Below are 20,552 nucleotides of genomic sequence, written 5' to 3'. Positions count from 1 at the left end.
CTAATTGGCCATATTGGGATCCCTGGGTCATGTATAGGGCACAATTCAGTAATCCCCCACTCCTGCAAACACAATGGTCTCCATCCATCCCCTACTCAATAATCTCTCGGCCTCCAGAACCACAGCCTCCACAAATACCTCCTCATCTTGCTCTCCTTCCAGTTTCTCCTTCCGTGGTGGTATCTCCTGTCCTCCCATTCTTCTTTGAGTGCTTGCTCATGTCCATTCCATTGTAGGTGTGTGTGCTCGCCACATGCACCAGTGCCGGAAGTTTTTCCCTCAGTGGCATCCATGGGGTACCGGCTCTGGCATCCTCTGCAGTGGCACGCATATGCTCCGTGTAAGGGGCGCTGCCGGCTCCCCCCCCTCACTTGATGCCTTCTTACTGCCAGTGTCGGTGCTGGAATGTCTCCTTGCTTCACAAGCTTTCCTGTCTCTACTGTGTGTAATGGTGAATTTGTTGTATATCGTTTTTTAAAGTTGTATAGTTAATAGTTCCCTTAGTGTTAAGTTAGAAATAGTTAATCCTGTACGAGGCTCAGCCTAGGTATGGAGCATGCCCTGATCCCCGGGCTTCAAACCTTGTGACTGTTGCAAAAAACCCATGCCAGTCAATGATCCACATAGAAGCTGCCTGAAGTGTTTTAAGGGAAACCCATGTGAGCGACAAGCATTGCATGTGCAAGAGCTTCAACTCGTGGACAAAAAGGAGCTGGGCATTAGTCTCCGAGCGCTCCTTATGGAGTTGACCCTCGCACTGGCCTCAGAGCCGATGAGATGAGACTGCTTCAAGCACTGTGGCCTCGGTGTGGAGCACGCCACTGGCACCAATCTCCGACCAGCGCCGATCCCCATCCCTGGTACCAGCTAAAAAGCAAAGAAAGGCCAGGAGTGGGCATTCTCCTACGTTGTCCTATAAAAGGAAAGAGAGCCAGAGGAGAGCAAAGACCCGCGCGGGGCAACTCTTCTCCTCCGGATGGTGACCAAGCTCCAACTTCCACTGTTCTGTCGAGCCCACTTCAAGACCTGCCCCCTACCCCATCCACGTTGGAAGCCTTTCAGGCTGCTACGGACATATTCTTCTTTCTGGTGCCATCCACACTGGCTGGTGAGATGCCCTGTTCAAGGGGTAAACCTGCCTTGGGATCCTTCCAGCGGTCTCCATCAGTGCAGCACCAACCCTTGCCGCAGGGAGTGCCCGTCAGCGCTCGCCTGAACAGCGCCACCAGCCCCCGGACGTGGGTCAGTTTACCTATTCAGTATTGGGCAGTGGCATTAGAAAATGTTTTTCAGATCTCAATGTGGAACGTTAACTATGAAGCCATTATGCTGCCTCCGTGATTCTCTCTTCCATTTTAGAGTCATCAGTACTTTCTTTGACTTGAGGGAGGTTGTCTTCACAATGTCTGACAATAGTCATGTTCTGCACAATAGACAGGTGTTGCCACTATTCTTTTTTCCCCTTAGGGGAATAGGTTGGAATTAGTTTTGAGTCCACAAACCTACTTTAAAATATATTTTAAAGGCTGATTCTACAAACTTACATTGATTAGCACTTCATTTCTCTGGGACTACTTGCAAGAGCAAGATTTATGAAGGGTTGCAGAATCTGACTCCTAGAGAGAGTATTCTTGATAAATCCAGAATAATCTTTCACCCACAATAACAGAGGACCCTATCTGGATTGCCTCCTGGATCACTAAGGACTACAAATCCCAAGAAGGGGAATAGAGTTCTATGTGGTGTTATAAAACATTTTGTTACACATTTTCATGACCATAAGTATTACACAAAAAACTAGGCTGTTATTTTGTAATCCCTTTGCTTTTAGGCTCAATAACTAAGTTATGTGGGGTTGTCCAATTCACTTTTATTAACTGGAGCAACATGCATATAGCTCTGCATGTCAGGGGTAGAATAGACCTTAGTGGTGAGTTCAGAAGAAACCATAAAAGGTCTTTGTCAAAGGTTATGACTTCTGGCAATTTCTTGCATAAAAATATTGTGTGGTTGGAGGTATATAATGTTGTACAAAGACAACTGCATTTTTTTTTAGGAAATGCATACTGCAAATATAATGTTTTATAATGTGGCAGGTCTTGAAGAATTGATGACACTGGAAGAAAAGGCTAAACTCTATGCAGCAATTGGATATAGTGAAACAGCTGCTGATCCAACATTGCCAAAAACAGTAAGTAAGATTTGGCTACTTTTTCTGATCAGCAAATTTACTAATAAACTGCTAATTAGATTTCTATATGGTATATAACACTGGAAAACAATACACACAATTTGGGATCATTTATACATTACTTTGATCTCTTAAATGTCTGTTTTCATTTCTCCTCTCTCTTCTCTTACTTGTTTGAACTATTTTGTGGTTTTTTTGTTAACTTACTTTCTGCTGTGATTTGCTCAAAAAGTTTATTCTTTAACTGGATATTATTAAGTGACATATAAACATTTGGATCTTGAGGATGATATTTTGAGGAATTCAAATCTTATTCTCTGGAGCTCATCTTCAGAAAGTTTTAATATATTTTCAAAGTGTCAAGCTAGAATAAAATCACAGTATTTGCGTATTTAAACAGTGAAATACGTTACCTATTCCTTTGAAAAAAGAGCTTGCATATTTGTGTTCATTAAAATTTAGAAATCATTCAAAATAGGTTATGTTAATAACAGCCAGTGTTCATGCTTTTAGTAGTTTGGTAAAGTTTTATTTTTTTTTTTTGGAAGGCCTCTGTGTATTCCCACTTGTGAAATATGGTGCTCCTGGTGACAAACTGCGGAACTGCCTTGAAAAAGCAATGTCTGTTGGATGATAAGTGAGAGATCTTGTGTAAATGTTGATGTCATTCCTCTGCTTTACATAAGGACATACCCCCCATCCCCTAGCTCATATCTTTTCCCACCACTGCAGGGAGCACCCACAACTTGACGCTTTGTCCTTAGGTTTTTGCCTAGTCTCTCTTATTTGCTAAGTAGTGAGTTTGTATAGAACAGTATAGGATAATTTTGCATACATAACTTGCCTTCATCCCATCATAGCCACCATCTTGGACACCCTAAAGGAGTCCTGACCTAAAACTTGTGAATCCAACTCATGCCCTTCCTGACTTTTGAAAGAAGGTCATGAAGAGCTGGAGTCACTTCTGAACAAAATAGCCAACGCCTCAGTCAGAGAAGGAATCTTTTCTTCCTTCAAATATGCAATAGTCTGCGCAACACTGAAACAACTTTCCTGGATACTTCAGTTCTAGCAACCATCGTTCGCTGTCAATCTACCCATTCCTGAGCAAGAAACTGTCAAAAAGCCAACTACAAGCTCATCTAATTGAAGCTTACATTCTTGACCTGGCACAATCTGGATTCAGGCCACTTCAGAATGGAAACTGCTTTAGTGACACTGAGGGATGATTTCCGCTGTCAGTGAATAGAGGATAGACATCCTTTCTCATCCTCCTGTAAGTCTCTGCAGCCTTTGACACTGCAAAGATCCATGAGTGAGGCCCTTGAGAAAATCATATTTTTTTTAATTCATGGCTGTATCACGGGTAATGTACAGAATTTTGCAGAATGTGCATGTCATCAAATGTCTTCCACTGTCCGCTGAACTACTGCAATTTTTCCAACAACAGGGAGCCAGAAACAGGCATCCATGCACGCTGGTTTCATGCTTGCTGTGGCTCAGAGCATGTGTTTGTGGCAATATCATAATGTCAGAGCAGCGGTTTGAGAGGGGGACTAGGTGGCTGGTTTTATGCCAGGCCAGTAGCTGGTGCTGCTGCCTCTTGGAACACATGCACTGTGAGCCCTGGTGTGTGCACATGCCTGCTTCTACCGCCCTGCTGTTCATATTCCAAATGGTGGCAACACTGGCTACTGTGCCTCAAATAAAAACAGATATTTAGTCCCCCTCTAAACTGCTGTTCCAGCATGAGGCACACTGAGCACGAGACCACTGCGTGAGAATGCCCAATTCTGCCATCCTGCTGTTGGTAAAATCATGGTGTTGGGCTAACTTTGTGATTTTTATGGAGTCCATGAAGTTGAAGACCTAGCCTCAGTTATTAATTGCTTCAGCACCTCTTGAATGTACTATAGCAATGCAATATACCTGGGCATGAAACATTCAGCACTTAAAGTCCAGCTAGTACAAAATGCTGCACTGCATCTCTTCAGAACACAGGCTACTGTGAGTCCATCATACCTGTTCTGTGCCCTGGCTTCCTGTAGGATTTTCAATCAAGTTCAGTTTCTCTCCTTAGGCACAATGGAACTCTCAACAATAAGAGTAACGTTCAGCTGTGTGGGAGACAGAACTTTCTCTGGGGGGGGGGTTGCTTGAGGTTGTGGAATTAACAGGAACTAAAGACCATCCAAATCTCACTACTTTCACCTCCAAGTGTAAGACCCATTTCTTTGACCTTGTCTTCTCTAAAATAAACACATAGCAATTGGTATATTTAACCCCCCCTCCCCCCCAAGTAGATACTCCACTGCACACATTTCTCCTCCTGGGAAGAGGATGAAAGAACAAATGTGACAGGTATGTAATCACATAGCTTAATGTGCTACTGGAAGGTGTTCATATGCTATGGTGATGAGCCCTGTATAAAAACCTATATAAAATTGAACCTGGAGGTTTCCCTTGATCTCAAGGATCCCAGTCATCTTCCTTTGCACCGGGTTCAGACATCATGGAAGTATCTCATGCAGTCCTCTTCATCTCTCCATGTGGCCCTGCATACAACATTCCATGGAAGACCTGCTGGAGACTGATATAATACCCCTTACAGCACCATGACAAGTGCTGTCCCTTAGCACAGATGCTTGTGCAGCCACCTATTTCTAACCCAGCACCTGTGCAACCTTTGATGCTGTCAGGGGACCTCTCAGATCAGCAGGAAGATCTGCCTAAGTCTGAGGATGGGATGAGTGTCCTTCAGAGGAACCATAGGAGTCCCCTCCAGAAGAACATACAGATGGCACCTGACCAGAAGATCAGATTGGTGTGTCATCTGTCTTCCCTTCTGATGAACAGTAACTGTTTTTGAAGAACTACTGGGGAGAATGGCAAACACTCTGCAGCTGCAAACAGGCTACAGCACCAGAGACATCAGATCCCCTGTTGGATGTGTTACAAATGCAGACCAGGGATAAACTAGCTCTACTTACCAGCTCCAGCCTTCTTAACCTGGCCAAGGATGTCTAGCTCACTCCATTCTCATCGTCACCTGTATCCAAGAGAGCTGAAGGATCTCAATTTTTGCTGTGTTGTCCTTTGGCAAACTCCATGGTGGGCTCTGCACCACAGGAAAAAGTTAGAGGCAACAAGACAAGACCTCTCAACTCGTTCCCTTCTGACATAGAGGGACCTAAGGTTTTGCCTAAAGAGCCTATTTGTTTGGCTTACTAGACCTTTGAGTGGCCAACTCTCAAAAAAAATTGTGTTCAGTTGTAATTATGCCCTTGGGAAGCAATGATGCCTTGCCCAAGGAAAAGAAGGAAGCAGTCTGGGCTGTACTCTGAAAGTATCATATGCATAGACACTTCCAAAGAGCAGTATATGGTGCCTTGGACTCCAGTGCCAGAACAGTCTCTAAAGGAGTGCTCTAGAGAGGAAATCCTGTGAATGTCCTATGGGAAGAAATGGATTCCCTTTTCAGAAAGGGAGCCATAGAGGAGGTTCCACAGGAACCCAGAGATAAATTACTTTACTCCTCCTGTTTCCTGATCCCAAGGAAGAGCAACTGTCCAGGACTCATCCTGGACCTTAGAAATGTCAACAGATACATAAGAATATTCAAGTTCAGGATGCTCACTTTAGGAGACATTGTCCGTTCCTTATGCCAGGGAGACTGGTATGTACCTCCCAGTTGAAAGGGCACCACTTCTTTGTGGTTATTAAACTCAGATCAAGTATCCGAGGTTCTGTGTAGGGATGACGCACTACTACTTAAGAGTTCTTCTTTTTGGCTTATTCACAGCCCGAAGAGTCTTCATTGTGATGCTCCCAAGGAGATCCAGGGTTGCGTGGTACCTCAACACCACTCGCTCTTAGTGTGAAGCAGCCTTGTCTGTGCTGGCTATGAATCAGCTTCCTGAATCCATCTGCCTGTGGTAACACAAGCACTACCTTTTCAGGTCTCTAGTAATAGGCACATGCCAATCATCGAGTCCCCTGGAGCATTCCCTGTAGTGGCCGTCCCCGTATCCATTGAACATTCACAGAAGTACCAGGTATGTTATTCGCAAAGGATCAATACACACCAATGTAAGATTCAACCCAGGAGCAGCACTTTGCTTAGCACCATAGCCCTGATGTATATTTAAAGTAAAAACAAGAATAAGTTTATCATCAGAGCCTAGAGATTCAGGAGACCGTGAGTAAAGGATATTGAAAACAATATAAAACAATCATAACACATTTGCCTGGACATGAGTACATGGCCTGTATTGCCCTTGGGAGCCCTGACTCCATAACAGGGGATATGATTGGCTCTCAAGGCCTTTCACCTGACCTGCGGCATCATGCAGTGTAGGTGCTTACAGACAACACTGGCCATGTACTAATCTACAAGCAGAGGGGTTTATATTCTTTTATCAGTAGAGGTAAGAAAATTTTGGATGTGATACTTCAAGAACCAAAAACACTCAGTGGCTCTTCACGTTGGTGGGGATGAAAATGTGAAGGCAGGCTTCCTTAGCAGGTGGTCTCATGATCAACACAAGTGCTCAGTGAAACCAGTGGTGGCCTGTGAACTGTGTCACAGGTGAGTTTACCAGGTAATAAACCTCTTTGAACAAAACATCAAATGCCAACTGTATTGAATGGGAGCACACAGTCAAAAGTGGTCTGATGTGTTTCTGCTGGGCTGGAGACAATTTCTTTACACCTTCCAATTTTTCTTCCTATTATCCAGAGTCATAAGGAAGATCATGGTGGACAGATCACATACTAATAGCCCCAATTTGGCATGTCAGCACTGGTATCTAGATCTCCTGTACCTGGCCAGGGATCCACCATATTTGCTGCCTTTCTCCGCAGACCTGCGTCAATAACAAAGGGAGGATTCTGTATCCCAACCCAAAGACACTTCACTTGGCATTGTGGAGGAGGAACCTGCTAACTAATGTGGACTGTTTACGCTTTCAGTTCAAGGCACTCTCTTGTAATCCAAGAGGAACTTCACCCTGAAATGCTATAGACAAAGGAAACAGTTCACTATCTAGGCCATTGGTAAAGGATTTTTTCCATCTCAAGCTGGGTCCTTGCAGTCCTAGAGTGCCTTGTACACCTGAAGTCTCAGGGCTTAGCTGTAGCCACGCTAATAGTCCATAGGGCAGGAGTTATCTGTTCATTACATTTATGTTCTGGACAAACACATTTTCTCTTACCTTGCAGTCTCCAGATTTCTTAAGGGCATGGTAAGTGTGTTTTCCCCCATTAGGGAGCCTCTACTTTTATGGGACCTAAAACTTGTCCTAACAAAGCCAATGGGCACTCCTTATGAGCCTCTGATGGAAGCCTCTCCCAAACATTTATTGATCAAAACTGCCTTCCTCATTCCAGCTGCTGTGTTTTGATGGCTTCTCCGTCTTCTATTGTAGTACACAAGACAAAGTCACATTGAAATCCTATCCCTGCTGTGTTCTTCTCCAGGCCCCATTTCCATACCCTAGACGTCAAGTGTGCATTCTGTTCTTATCTGGAAATACCAAACCTTTAGAAAATCCAATAGGTTATTTGAAGCATATGGCCAGAGATGCCAGAGAGAACCTGTGACCAAACAGACTTTCTCATGGATTAGGAATTGTATAGAACATTGTTATATCTTAATTAGAAAACTAGTAACCTATGGTTTAAAGATCCATTCCATAAGAACCACCATAACATCATTGGCATGCCTTAGCAGGTTCCCCTGGTAGATGTAGCATCTTGCTCCAGTGCCTGGTTTGGGAGAGCTGTGTTACAGTTTATATTTACCTAAGAACTCCTGGTTCACTGTTCTCCTGGTGGAGTGCTGTTTGGTAATCTTCTCACAAGTGGAATGAACAGGGGCCCTCGAAGAAAAGGGTTCCCTACCAGTAACTGTTCTTCAAGAGTTGCCCCTATACATTCATACTATTTGCCTATTTTCACCTCTACATTGCAGTTTTGTCTACTCTTCAGTTAGTGGGGAGAGAGTTTGGGAGGTTGGAGTGACAACGTGTGCATTCCTACAGAGTATGACAATGACATCACTGTCATGTGAGATCTCTTGTGAAACCCCCAATGACATGACTTTTCATGGTAGTACCACCACTCAATGCCAGGAGCGCAAGTATGAATGTGCCAAGGTGACTCTCAAACTACAACACTTACTGGTAAATAATCTCTTTATTGTACTTTTTCCTGTTTTACATAGTATGAAGCCATGAAGCTTTCTGTAAAGCTATTAAGCATGTCCATATCAATAAGGGAAAACAAGGAGAAACCTGAGCTGATCAAATTTGCAATAATTGACTTGAGCACAATGTTAACGCAACGACCAGGTGCTCAAGCAATAAGGTAAGCCTTTTCCATCAAACTATTTTTATTCCTCATAAAATGGCCAATATATTAATAAAAATGGTGTTTAGCTTCCAGACTTCATTGTGCTAAAGTTCACAGACCCATTACAATAGCTAGTTTAGCCTGCTTGCAGCTTGGGGTAGAACCAGATTGGTCAGTTACTGGCAGTAAGGGAATTCCCCATCCCCAAAGCACCATGGCAGCTTTATCTTCCTCCACAGCTGTTGGCTGGCTTAACTCATCCTCCCTGCTGCAGAACTTTACGAGGAAAATTCTAACCTGTTTCAAATATCTCTCTGGTTCCCAGTTGTGTCCTAGGGGTAGCATTTTTCTTTTGGGGGAGTTTCCCCCAGCTTTGCTTCCTCCTTCGAGTTACTGCTGCAGCTGTTGCCCCTGCAGTCTTCAGGGAGAAATGTAGGCTGAAAAAGCCCCAAAGCTTCACCCCCTTATCAGGTGCATCTGGGGAGCTCAGCAGTTGGGGTGCCATCATTGTGAGGGATGTATATGAGTCCTGATACTGCTTCTATAAGAGTGCCATGGCCAGATATGATGGGTCTGCCTGGGTTTCCTTGTTTGTGTAACTTCGGAAGCATATAGAAGGTCCTTGGGGGGAATTTGTGGGAGGTGAGGTTGTAGAGTTTCTCTTGGAGTTGTTTGGGGACGGATTGGATGATATTCTTAAATTTCTGGGTGAATTGTCATGTGAGGTTGTCTTTGAGTTCTTTATTGTGGGTGGTGTCAGAGAGATCTCAGTTGACCTCGTTATGTATTTCATCCAGTACACTAAATGCCCAATATCAACTATGTGGGTGAAACCAGACAATCCTGACTGGCAGAAAAGATGCTGAAGAAGGAAAAGAATTGGTTAGAAAAAATGTTCTATTTTGATTGCAAGTTGTTAGTGCTGTGGAGAGTTGTTAAGGCTGCTAGGTTAAATTACTGTTGCCCATGTTGCTGTTCTTGGAGCTCGTATGTCAGCTGCACTAGCAGAAAATGTAGCTTACCAATTCAGCAGACCTTGGTGTGATTCATAAGGAAAGGCTCAGGTTGGTGGTGAAGGCACTCAGCCAGGATTATTGTCGACAAAGCACGGTACTAGCACCCTGGTTCAGTGGTTACAGGTACACTAACACATCTATGCCCGTGACAATGATACCTGCTCAGTCAGCACACCAGGATGCTGTTCCCTCAGCAAGTACAAATATGCCCCCCCTATGACTTCTCCTTTTATACATTGATACAAACAAGTTAAGTATTATACTCCAGACATTGTTAGATACCACCCTTATTCTTGTACTTCCTAGTTAAAACAAAACATCCTTATCTATTATTCTGTCATCCCATCCTAATCTTACGAGAGGTTGATATGTTCCTGTACCATCTCTTATGAATGTGTTTATGTAGTTACTTCAGAGATCTGTGTGTCTCTGTACTATCCTCTTGGGTCAGGGATGTGCTTACTTGGTTAGCCAATACCTGTTGTGTTACTATTCTGCCAAGGCAAGGCTTACGCTGGTTCACAGCCATTGGTTCACACTTTTAGTTATGCCTATATTAAATACAGTAACTCCTCACTTAACTTCCTGGTTATGTTCTTGAAAAATGCAACTTTAAGTGAAACAATGTAAAGTGAATACAATTTCCCCATAAGAATTAATGTAAATGGCGGGGAGGAGCGGGGGGTTAGGTTCCAGGGAAATTTTTTTTGCCAGACAAAAGACCTATATATATATATACAGTATAAGTTTTTAAAATAATTTTAAACAATTTAATACTGTACTCACCAATGATGATTATGAAGCTTGGTTGAGGCAGGGGTGTAGCGGGGTGGGGATGTGGGGGCTTGCCCACTCCCTTGCTGCAATGCTGGGTGAGCGGAATGGGGCAAGACCCTGCGCCCCAACCCCACTCCCCAACAGGAGTGCCGGACAGGTGGAACGGGACAAGTCCCTACACCCCCCACCCCACTTCCTGGCCAGTGCACCAGGCTGGTGGAATGGGGCAAGCCCCCTTGCTCCCCAGGAGCACCAAGCGGGGGGAGCCAAACAATGTTATAAGGGAACTTTGCAGGACTTGAAAGGAATAGGTCAGCGACCTAATAACGAAACAACGTTAACTGGGACGACATTAAGGGAGGAGTTACTGTAGAGAGAAAGAGTCCTTCTATGGGCTAACTATTCTTGTGGATCCCGCTGATGCACTGGTAATACGCTTTCATCTAGTCCTTTGTGACCTGGAAGTAGATTAAAGTGCATTGACGAGATGTTAATGCACGTCAGCAGTGTCCACGTAGATAGTCCATTGTGGGCTAGTGCTAGGTAGATTCACTCCACAGCTTGTCGCAAATTAAATGTACATGTAGACAATTCCTTAGACTTGTTTTGATGGAGGAGGAGGTTTGTTCTTTTAACCTGGCACCTGCTACTTATCTTGTAGTCAATAAGACATCTTCTGTTTATTTAAATGTTCCATTTAAATGTAATTTCTTTACTATTTTAACTTTATACAGATTTGAAACAAAAATAAGCACATTTGAAGTTACAGGCATGTCTGAAGAAAAATTCATACCCTGTCTGCTATCTTCTCGAACAATCCATTCGGAAAACAATACCTCACTCTTAACCATAATGTTTGAGACCAATCCTTTAGATGGGAAAGCTGATCAGAAGCTTCGACTAGAATCACAGCCACTGGAAATAATATATGATGCAGTAAGTAAAAGATATGTTAATGAAGCTTCTAAAAATCTTCTAAAATATGATGTAAGCATTCATTTTCTTTTATGTTTATTATATCTGTATTTTAACAGAGGACTGTGAATAGTTTAGTGGATTTCTTCAGGCCTCCAAAAGATGTACATTTAGAGCAACTGACCTCAGCAACTTTGATGAAGCTTGAAGAATTTCGTGAGAAGACATCAACAGGTGAATGTCAATAAACATTTTCAGTGATGCAGTTTTTGATAAATTTTGAAGATTTTTTTTCTTTTAGCTGAATTTTTCAAATACACTTTTGTTGTAAATGTATCATGATTGCTGATTAATGTATTAATGCACAGAAACAAAAATAGGAAATGTTTTCATATAAATACTCAGATACTGGTGGTGGGGGCCATATAAATACTTAGATGGTTTAAAGTTTTCAATAAAGACATGATAAAAAATGAAATTTAAATAAAGAGCAAAATGTCAGTACAATAAAAGGGTAAAACTATCACTGGTTTCAAGAGGTTTTGAGGTATGTGTTGTTTTAAGTTCTATAACATTAAGTACAAGAAATATAATTAATACATACCTAATAAAATTAGTACATGCAAAGTTTTTGTTTGAAAACAGGGTTGCTGCATACCTGACACACACCCACAAAACAAGAAAATGAAAAGTTAAGCAACTTAACAGTACATACCCTCTACTCCACACACATGCAGGTACCTTATGATCAGGGTCCTACCAAATTCACGGTCCATTTTGGTCAATTTCGTGGTCATAGAATTTCAAAAATCATAAATATCATGATTTCATGGTGTTCTAACTGTAGGGGTCCTGACCCAAAAGGGGGTAGTGGGGGCATTGCAAGGTTATTGTAGGGGGGTTGTGGTATTGCCACCCTTACTTCTGCGCTGCTGATGGCATGGTATGGTATTGCTACCCTTACTTCTGTGCTGCTGCCTTCAGAGCTGGGCACCTGGCCAGCAGCCACCACTTTCCAGCCACCCAGCTCTGGAGGCAGCGCAGAAGTAAGGGTGGCAATACCATGACCTCCCTACAATAACCTTGCAACATCCCCCCCCGCAACTTCCTTTTGGGTCAGGACCCCCAGTTTGAGAAACGCTGGTCTCCCCTGTGAAATCTGTATAGTATAGGGTAATAATACAGAAAAGACCAGATTTCACAGTCCATGATGCGTTTTTCACGGCTGTGAATTTGGTAGGGCCCTACTTATGATTGCTACAACTCGCCTATACCATAGACCATGCACTGCACCTTAATTCATTCATCTTTTTACCCTTCTCAACACAGCTCTTTATCAGATTTTCCCAACACAGTAGTACTTGAGGATGTTTGGTATCGCAGTTGATTGTGTTGGGAGAGAGTAGTTAGTTAAAGGATTGTGTGCTAAAGAGTTGTTAAAGGGACTGATGAAAAGTTCTTATGACAGTAAGGCAGATTTGTCCATTGTCTTCCACTTACTGCAAAGTGTGAGGCACTTGCAGGGCCTGATGCTGTGATAATGTTAAATTCTAGAAGTATGACATGCATAATACTCTTATCTTCCAAGACAGACTGGAGAAAAGGCTGCGCATCAGTTCTGGGAGTAACCAGATTGGGGCTTAAGTTTCCATCTTGAGATGGTGAACATTTGATAATCTAAAACAGCGGTTCTCAAACTTTATTGTACCAAGACTCCCTTCTGACAAGAAAAATTACTACAGAATAGTTAAAAGAAAAGGAGTACTTGTGGCATCTTAGAGACTAACCAATTTATTTGAGCATAAGCTTTCATGAGCTACAGCTCACTTCATCAGATGCATCCTATGAAGTGAGCTGTAGCTCACGAAAGCTTATGCGCAAATAAATTGGTTAGTCTCTAAGGTGCCACAAGTACTCCTTTTCTTTTTGCGAATACAGACTAACACGTCTGTTACTCTGAAACCTACAGAATAGTTAGTATTTTAAATTAAAAATGCATTACAAGCTTATATCTATGAAAAGTAGCCACTAAATATTTTAATTCACAATACAGTCACAGGACAATCTTTATATCTAGTAGTAAAAAATAAAAATAAATATGTACCTAATGGGCAGGGTGAGCTTGTATTGATGAACACAAATCCTTGAAGTGGGGCTGTGTGTGGCTGAGGTAAAGATTGAAGTTATCTTCAACAGTGAGGTGGGCCTTGTATTTGTTTTTCAGTAAAGTCAGTGCTGAAAAGCCAGCTTTTCATAGATAGGTGGATGAAAATGGCATGAGTGCTTTCAAAGCTGGAGATGACAGCCCTGGATATTCTTCTTACACAGAAATCCAGAAGTTAGCAAGAGGTCGCTCAGAAAATCTCAGCATCACTGTCTCATCACAGGAAAGGACCATTAATGTTTTTTTCACTGTAAGTGACATAACAGCACTTGCAGTATTAAAGGGATTTCTAATCCACGCCTCTGTTTTCTGATGCTTTTCAGGGCAGTACTCACAAAACTGCAGTTTAAGCCTTTTCAGGTAGCTGCTAGATACTGGGTTGCAAGTCATGCTTTGGCAAGGCATTTTCATCCAGAAAGTCATCCAGTAAGAAAAAGCTTCAAAACTGCCACGGTCCAGATGAACATACCACAAGGAAAGTTTCTTGATCCCACTTTTGATTTTCCCAGTGAGAGAAAAGACAAAAGCGTCTCTCACTTGAAGTGAGGTATTAACACATTTAGGTGTTCAAAAATGACTGCCAGGTAAGATAGCAGAGCAAGCCACTTGTATCTGCAAACCTTTCAGCCAGCGGGGAATCTACGTCTGAAAAATTCTCACTTCCTCACTGAGCTGAAACCTTTCCCCAAGACAGCCACCAAACTTCTGTGTGGTAAAGTAACTGATGGTGTTCAGCTCCCATCTATCATACAAAACTCCAGACAGGTGTACACTTGTGAACAGCTTCATCAACAACTTGTTTTAGAACAGGTGGCATTTTTTGCAACTCGGGCTAGCCTATGTATAATACGGCGAGTCCAAGTGCTTGCCGTGCAACAGCCTGCACTCAGGTGATTATCCTGCTGTTTCTTCCAGTCATTGCATGAGCACCATCACTGCAAATTCCTACACAGCGCTGCCATTCCAAGCCTGAATCAGAGACAAAAGCATCCAAAAGTGTGAAGAGCTGTTCTCCAGTAGCTTGCTATGGTAATAGCCTGCAGAACAGAAATTCCTCTTGGAGTTCTTTGTCATTCTCAAATTTTACGTATAGCGGCATCTGAGTAGCACCTGCCACATCCATTGTTTCATCAAGTTGAATGGGAAAAAAAAGAACTTAGCTAGATTTTGGCAATTGTTCAGTCACATCATTTGCCATACTGTGAATGCGCCTGGAAATAGTGTCATTGAGATGGGAATTGAATCAAGTTGAGTCACAAGTTGCCACACCATCGTCGAAACCACTTTCTTGGAACATGGCAGAACAAAAGTTTCTCCAATACTCTGCAGTTTCCCAGTTTTAGCTATCCAGTATGACACAGCAAAAGATGCTTCAAGGGCTTTCTTTGCCGTAGCTGCCATTCGCAGTATGTTCTCAGTACTCTGAAGAGAACTGTGCCATGTCTGCAAGTGCTGCAACATTTTAGTCGGTTTTAAGCTCTCCTTTGCCAGACCTTCATCACACACTGTGGCTGTGGTTTCTCCTGAAAACAAGTCCATGTAAATTTATATTCCAGATATTTTGGATTGTATTTGTGGTTTCTTGGCTTTTTACTGCTGTTTGGAATCTCATTGTCAGCCCATCTTTTGCTGCAAGTGGCAGTCGACTCCCCTTCAGTACTCCCCTTTCCTCCATTTTTCTTCAGAAAATGGTCCATTACTAAAATTATTTCTACAGGAACTTTTCAAATTGGTTTCAACACAACATGTGCTGAGTGGACTGTCAGATAAACACATGTGCCTGAGTACAGGAAGTGCCTCAGTATAGGAAGTAGTGCACACGGCCTACAGGGGGTGGAAAGCAGGGCAATTGCAGGGCCGCACGCCATAGGTGGGCCTGCCAAACTAAATTGCTCGGGCTTGAAGCCCTGCCCACCTTGAGTTCAGGCTTGGGCTTCAGCCCCCTGCTGCCCACAGAGCTCTGGCTTCAGCCCCACCATCGCCTGCGAAGCTCTGGGCTGGAGTTTCAGCCCCACCACCACCCACAAACCTCTGGGCTGGGGTTAGTCACTTGAGCACAGGCTCAGACAACTCTTTTGGGACTTCTTGGGTGCAAGTAATCCAGTCCTACTGATTTTTTAAAATATTTATCCCTAGTAGAAGCTGTTTAACATCCTCAGTTCCTATGGGATTGCAAAGGACTTTATCATACTCCTATTGTATCAGTATATCATCCTGCTTCTTTACAAATACAGAAGATTTTAGTAAACACTTCTGCCTCTCTGGAATTATTATTAACATTTTTACCAAATCCATCTAGAAATGGTCCTACGCCATTGTTAGGAATTCTTTTGTTCCTAATGACAGGTTTCAGAGTAACAGCCGTGTTAGTCTGTATTCGCAAAAAGAAAAGGAGGACTTGTGGCACCTTAGAGACTAACCAATTTATTAGAGCATAAGCTTTTGTGAGCTACAGCTCACTTCTTCAGATGTGCATCTTGCATCTGAAGAAGTGAGCTGTAGCTCACGAAAGCTTATGCTCTAATAAATTGGTTAGTCTCTAAGGTGCCACAAGTCCTCCTTTTCTTTTTGTTCCTAATATACTTAAAAAAACAAACAAAATGAACAGGATCTCCTCCTTGTCCTCAGCTCTGTCAGCCATGGATTTTTCCTTGTCTTTAGCTTCCATTATCAATTTCCTCCATTTAAATTACTTCTGATGTATATTGATGGCTGTCTGCTTCGCCCCTTTTTCATTTCTAGTTTACAGTCTTCACTTCCCCTCTTAACTAGGTTGGTTAATGATCACAGCTAAATTAGTAGCTGAGGCTTAAAGTTCAAAAAATTAAAAGGCAGTGTGTGTATATTTTAAATCTTGTTATTTTTAAACCCATCTGATTTATTTCTTTATTTTGTCTCATGATTGCTGAATTGTTGGGGCTAGAGATAGTTGACTGACTTTAGGTAATGGAATCTTTTGTAAAAATGATTTGAGAAAATCATTTTATTCTGAACAATGACTCAGAAATTATTAGACTAAGACATTGTTATAATGGATGGGAAATGGAGAAACTATATTGAAGATTTAAACTTTGATTAAAAGCAGATCTCATTGTCACATGAATATTTTGTGTTGTAACTTAATTCCAGTGTATTGAGCCTACAGTGTCACACAATCCTCATGAAATTGGCTATTGTGATTTCTTAGAGAAGGTATCGTATTTGTCATCATTTATGCTACGTTCATTAGGACTGACAAGATGATTGATCATTATTCATGGGTACTTTGCACACTGAAAAGAACTACACTAATATGAAGTACATTTATAAAAGTATAACTGATAGAGAATTGAGATCTATCAAAATAAACCAGCATACTGTACATTTGGGATGGCTGACTAAGTTTTTGATGTGGTTGAACAGTTTCAGCTGTATATTTTAGTAATCTGATTGTAATGAAATTGGTCGTCCGGTTCATACATTATCACCATAATTTATTTAAAATATGTTTAAAGACATGGTTTCATATTGGCTCCTTAACTGTCTCAATGTGATTATTTTCTAGGATTATTATATGTTATTGAAACACAGAAAGTTCTCGATCTAAAAATTAATTTAATGGCTTCATACGTCCTTGTTCCACAAAATGGATTTTATGAATCTACGTCAAATTTACTTCTTCTGGATCTTGGTAACCTACAGGTACAGTTTCCATTCATGAAATGATTTATCATTTTTGATAATTTGGCTTTTATTTATTGTAGTATGTTAAAAATGAACTTAAATTGTGTTGACTATAACGGATTTATTTAAATAGTGGTGATTCATTTTAAACTGCTTTCTAGTCAAGTCTGGATTTCTTTAATCCACTTAGAGTGGCTAGTGTAGGTGACAAAAATGAGGCCACTTGCTTTGTGAACCTTTGAATGCTGTAAAATAATACATGAAAATTGTTCTTAACAGTTTTTCATCCTGGCATTACTTATGCTATATTGGAATACAAAGAAACAGAAACTCTCTTACTCTGACATATGTGGTTAACACAATATTTTTAATTTAATACTGTTTGTCCTTTTGTTCCCAACCGTTGCCAATGCTATTTTCTTGTTCATTATCCACTAAAATGATATGGATTGACTAGAATGATCATTTATGAGTATAGGACTTAATCAAAACTTCAAAATGTTTATCTTCTATATATTAAATTTTATAGATTATATAAATTGTAAGGAAAAAGCAAGCAAAAGGTAAATGTATATCAAATGCTATTAGTGTGCTTAACACCATACCAAACACAGAAAATATTATTCCTGTCCCATGATAATTGCCTTCTTATTGAACTAACAAAATTTAAAATAGCATGTTCCCCTTCTTTGTATGTTGGCAACTGATATTTATCTGTATATCAGTGGTTCTCAAACTTTTGTGGTGACCCCTTTCACATAGCAAGCCTCCGAATGTGACCCTCCTTGTATATTAAAAAGTGTTTTTAATTTACTTGACACCATTATAAATGTTGGAGGCAAAGCGGGATTTGGGGTGGAGGCTGACAGCTCGCGACCCCCTGAGGGGTCCCCCAGTTTGAGAACCCCTGATATATATAGATATATCAGGGGTTCTTAAACTATATATAGTTGATGCTGGCAGCACTGCATATTAAGTTTGCTTGACTCTTCTCATTGTAAGACTGTTTGCTGTTGCTTATAATTTTGCCAAACAATAATCATTTGGGCTGAAATTTTGCATGCTGGGTATCTGTTTCAGGCTGAATTTTTTTCACTCTTTCAGCTAAAATGGTTTACCTGTTTTTGAGAACAAGATTAGGGGAAAATGTTTTGTCCATATTTAAAAAAATCTTAAAATAACTTTGTTGAGAAGCTTTGGCACCTCCGTGTTTTTGGAATAAGGGTTTGATGTTTGACAGTGTGGTCGCCGCAGGATGTTCCTTTTAGCTACCTGCATGAAAACTTTGGCTTAAGCATAAGCCTATGAAAACTCTGTTTGTACATGCTCAGTAGAGACTTGTTAGAGTTTGGAAGTTTAAACTCATTGAATATTCCATATGCATTGGGCATTTACCATACCAGGACTTCTGGGGCTGAGCAGCACTTCCCTTCAGGAGCTTCACCTGGATACTGGGGGATGCTGTGGCACCAGGCACAGGACCTGACAGCTGGCAGAAGATGCACCAAATAAGGCTATGTTTTAGTCACGGGTATTTTTAGTAAAAGTCACAGACAGGTCACAAGCATTAAAGAAAAATTCATGGCCCGTGACCTGTCCATGACTTTTACTAAAAATACGAGTGAATAAAACTTGCAGCGGGGGGAGCCTACCCAAGGGAGCTGGGTGAGGGTGACCCAGCTGCAGTGTGGGAGGGGGTAGGGTGTTGGGGCAGGTTCTGGGTGGAGCTTACCTGGGGGGGGCTCCTGGCCATGCCTCCCACTAGCTGCTGAGCGAGGGGGATGTCGCCACTTCCGGGGAGCCTCCCAGGTAAATGCTGCCCAGAGCTTGCCTCATCCTGTCCTGTGCCCCTACCCCCTCCCATACCCAAACTCTGTTGCTCGGGGGGGGGGGGGGGGCGTGAGGGCGCGGTGGCCCGAGATTGCCCCAGCAGCGGCCGGTGCACCTGGAACGGGCTCCCTGAGTTGCTCCTGAGCCAGGTGCATGGGCTGCTGCAGAAATCACGGAAAGTCATGGAATCTATCACTTCCGTGATCTCTGTGACAAACTCGCAGCATTAATACTAAATGCTCCCTCTGTTGGTTCCTGGCTGAAATGCAGAGGAGTGGGGGCAGCAGGAGCCTGAGAGTGGAAGGAAGCAGAGGGGAAAGGAGCTGGTAAGGAGTGCTTGCAAAGGAGTAGAGAGGGAGAAGGACTGGAGCCCTGGCAGTAGGGTCAGTAACGACTAATGCACATTTCTATCCAGAACCTGATACGTAATCTAGGAGTCCTGAATCTACATTCTTCTGCTGTCAGCAAATAGCTGTGAAATTAATTGGCAAAATATGTGTCCCATCTCTCGCTCCTCCTCTGCTCCTGTGGCTGTTCTACGTAGAAAATAACAGCCTACTACTGATTGCCATTTACATCATTTGCTTAAGTGGCAGAAGTCTGTGCTGTGGATCTAAAGGTCCTAACGCTATTGACAACCCGTGTTGGGGGCAATATAGTTCCACATAGTAGAATCTCATTTTTCAGTGGTTTTTTTTTTTAAACATAGGAAATTACATAAAAAAATACATTAAAAATCATTAAGGTTTCAAAGTCAAGCACTCCAAAGTTCATCTAGAATGAATGAATCAGTTGTGTAGTAAATACGACTGCTGTATGTCGGACCATGGTCTCTTCTGCTATGGATATTGGATAGCGTGTAGTGAATGAGGCAAGGGATTGCAACATATGGGTAAAAAAAGTTATTAACCTGGAGAACTATAGTCTGTTCCTTCCTCTGCCACCAGACTTCCCAGAATCACAAAGGCTTAACCACTTAAGACAAACACTAAAATGAGAATGTTCACAGTTTACTACTGATTGTTTGTTCCTAATTTCTGGTTGCCCCATGTGAGACACCAAGGATCAGATTTACAAAAGTGTTGAGCACTCATAACTGCATCATCATCACGGGAAATCCCAAAGGGATGTGGCCGCCTTGCTAATCAAACGCCACTGGATCGATCTCTAGCAGAATGCTTACGGTGGTCGAACTGTAAGTTCAGGTTATGCTTATCACTGGCAGTCTTATTGCACCACAGACGCTTTGGGAGTTTGTGATCACAGGCATTCCTGGATACACGCACTTCGGAATTAATTGATTTTCCATCCTAATATGTCCATACTTAAGACTGAAACTGAACCAGTGCTGATGGAGCTGGTTGCTGGGTTCTGCTTCAAATAGAAGACATAAGAATTGCTATCCTGGTTCAGACCAGTGGTCCATCTAGCCCAGTATCCTATCTTCCAACAGTGGCTGGTGTCAGATGTGTCAGGGAAGGAACAGAACAGGACAGTTATCGAGTGAACCATCCCCTGTCATCCAGTTCCAGCTTCTGACAGTCAGAGGTTTAGGGACACCCAGAGCATGGGGCTGCTCCCCTGACCATCTCGGCTAATCGCCATTGATGGATTTATCCTCCATGAATGTATGTAATTCTTTTTG

At 42.2% G+C, this 20,552-nt stretch overlaps 1 protein-coding gene across 5 annotated transcripts in view; it reads left to right on the top strand.

The window, feature by feature from the left end:
* Positions 1-20,552, top strand: part of VPS13A (vacuolar protein sorting 13 homolog A) — a 259,919-nt gene that overhangs the window by 59,486 nt on the left and 179,881 nt on the right. For all 5 annotated transcript variants that reach the window (XM_073345105.1, XM_073345103.1, XM_073345104.1 and 2 more), the window contains exons 16-20: positions 2,097-2,191; positions 8,415-8,557; positions 11,070-11,271; positions 11,370-11,484; positions 16,959-17,095. In XM_073345105.1, coding sequence (XP_073201206.1) covers positions 2,097-2,191; positions 8,415-8,557; positions 11,070-11,271; positions 11,370-11,484; positions 16,959-17,095 — 692 coding nt within the window. The remainder of the gene's footprint in view (positions 1-2,096; positions 2,192-8,414; positions 8,558-11,069; positions 11,272-11,369; positions 11,485-16,958; positions 17,096-20,552) is intronic.

The sequence above is a fragment of the Lepidochelys kempii genome, chromosome 5 (assembly GCF_965140265.1).
Source record: "Lepidochelys kempii isolate rLepKem1 chromosome 5, rLepKem1.hap2, whole genome shotgun sequence".
Classification (NCBI taxonomy): Eukaryota; Metazoa; Chordata; order Testudines; family Cheloniidae; genus Lepidochelys; species Lepidochelys kempii.
This window is presented reverse-complemented; position numbering and strand designations above follow the sequence as displayed.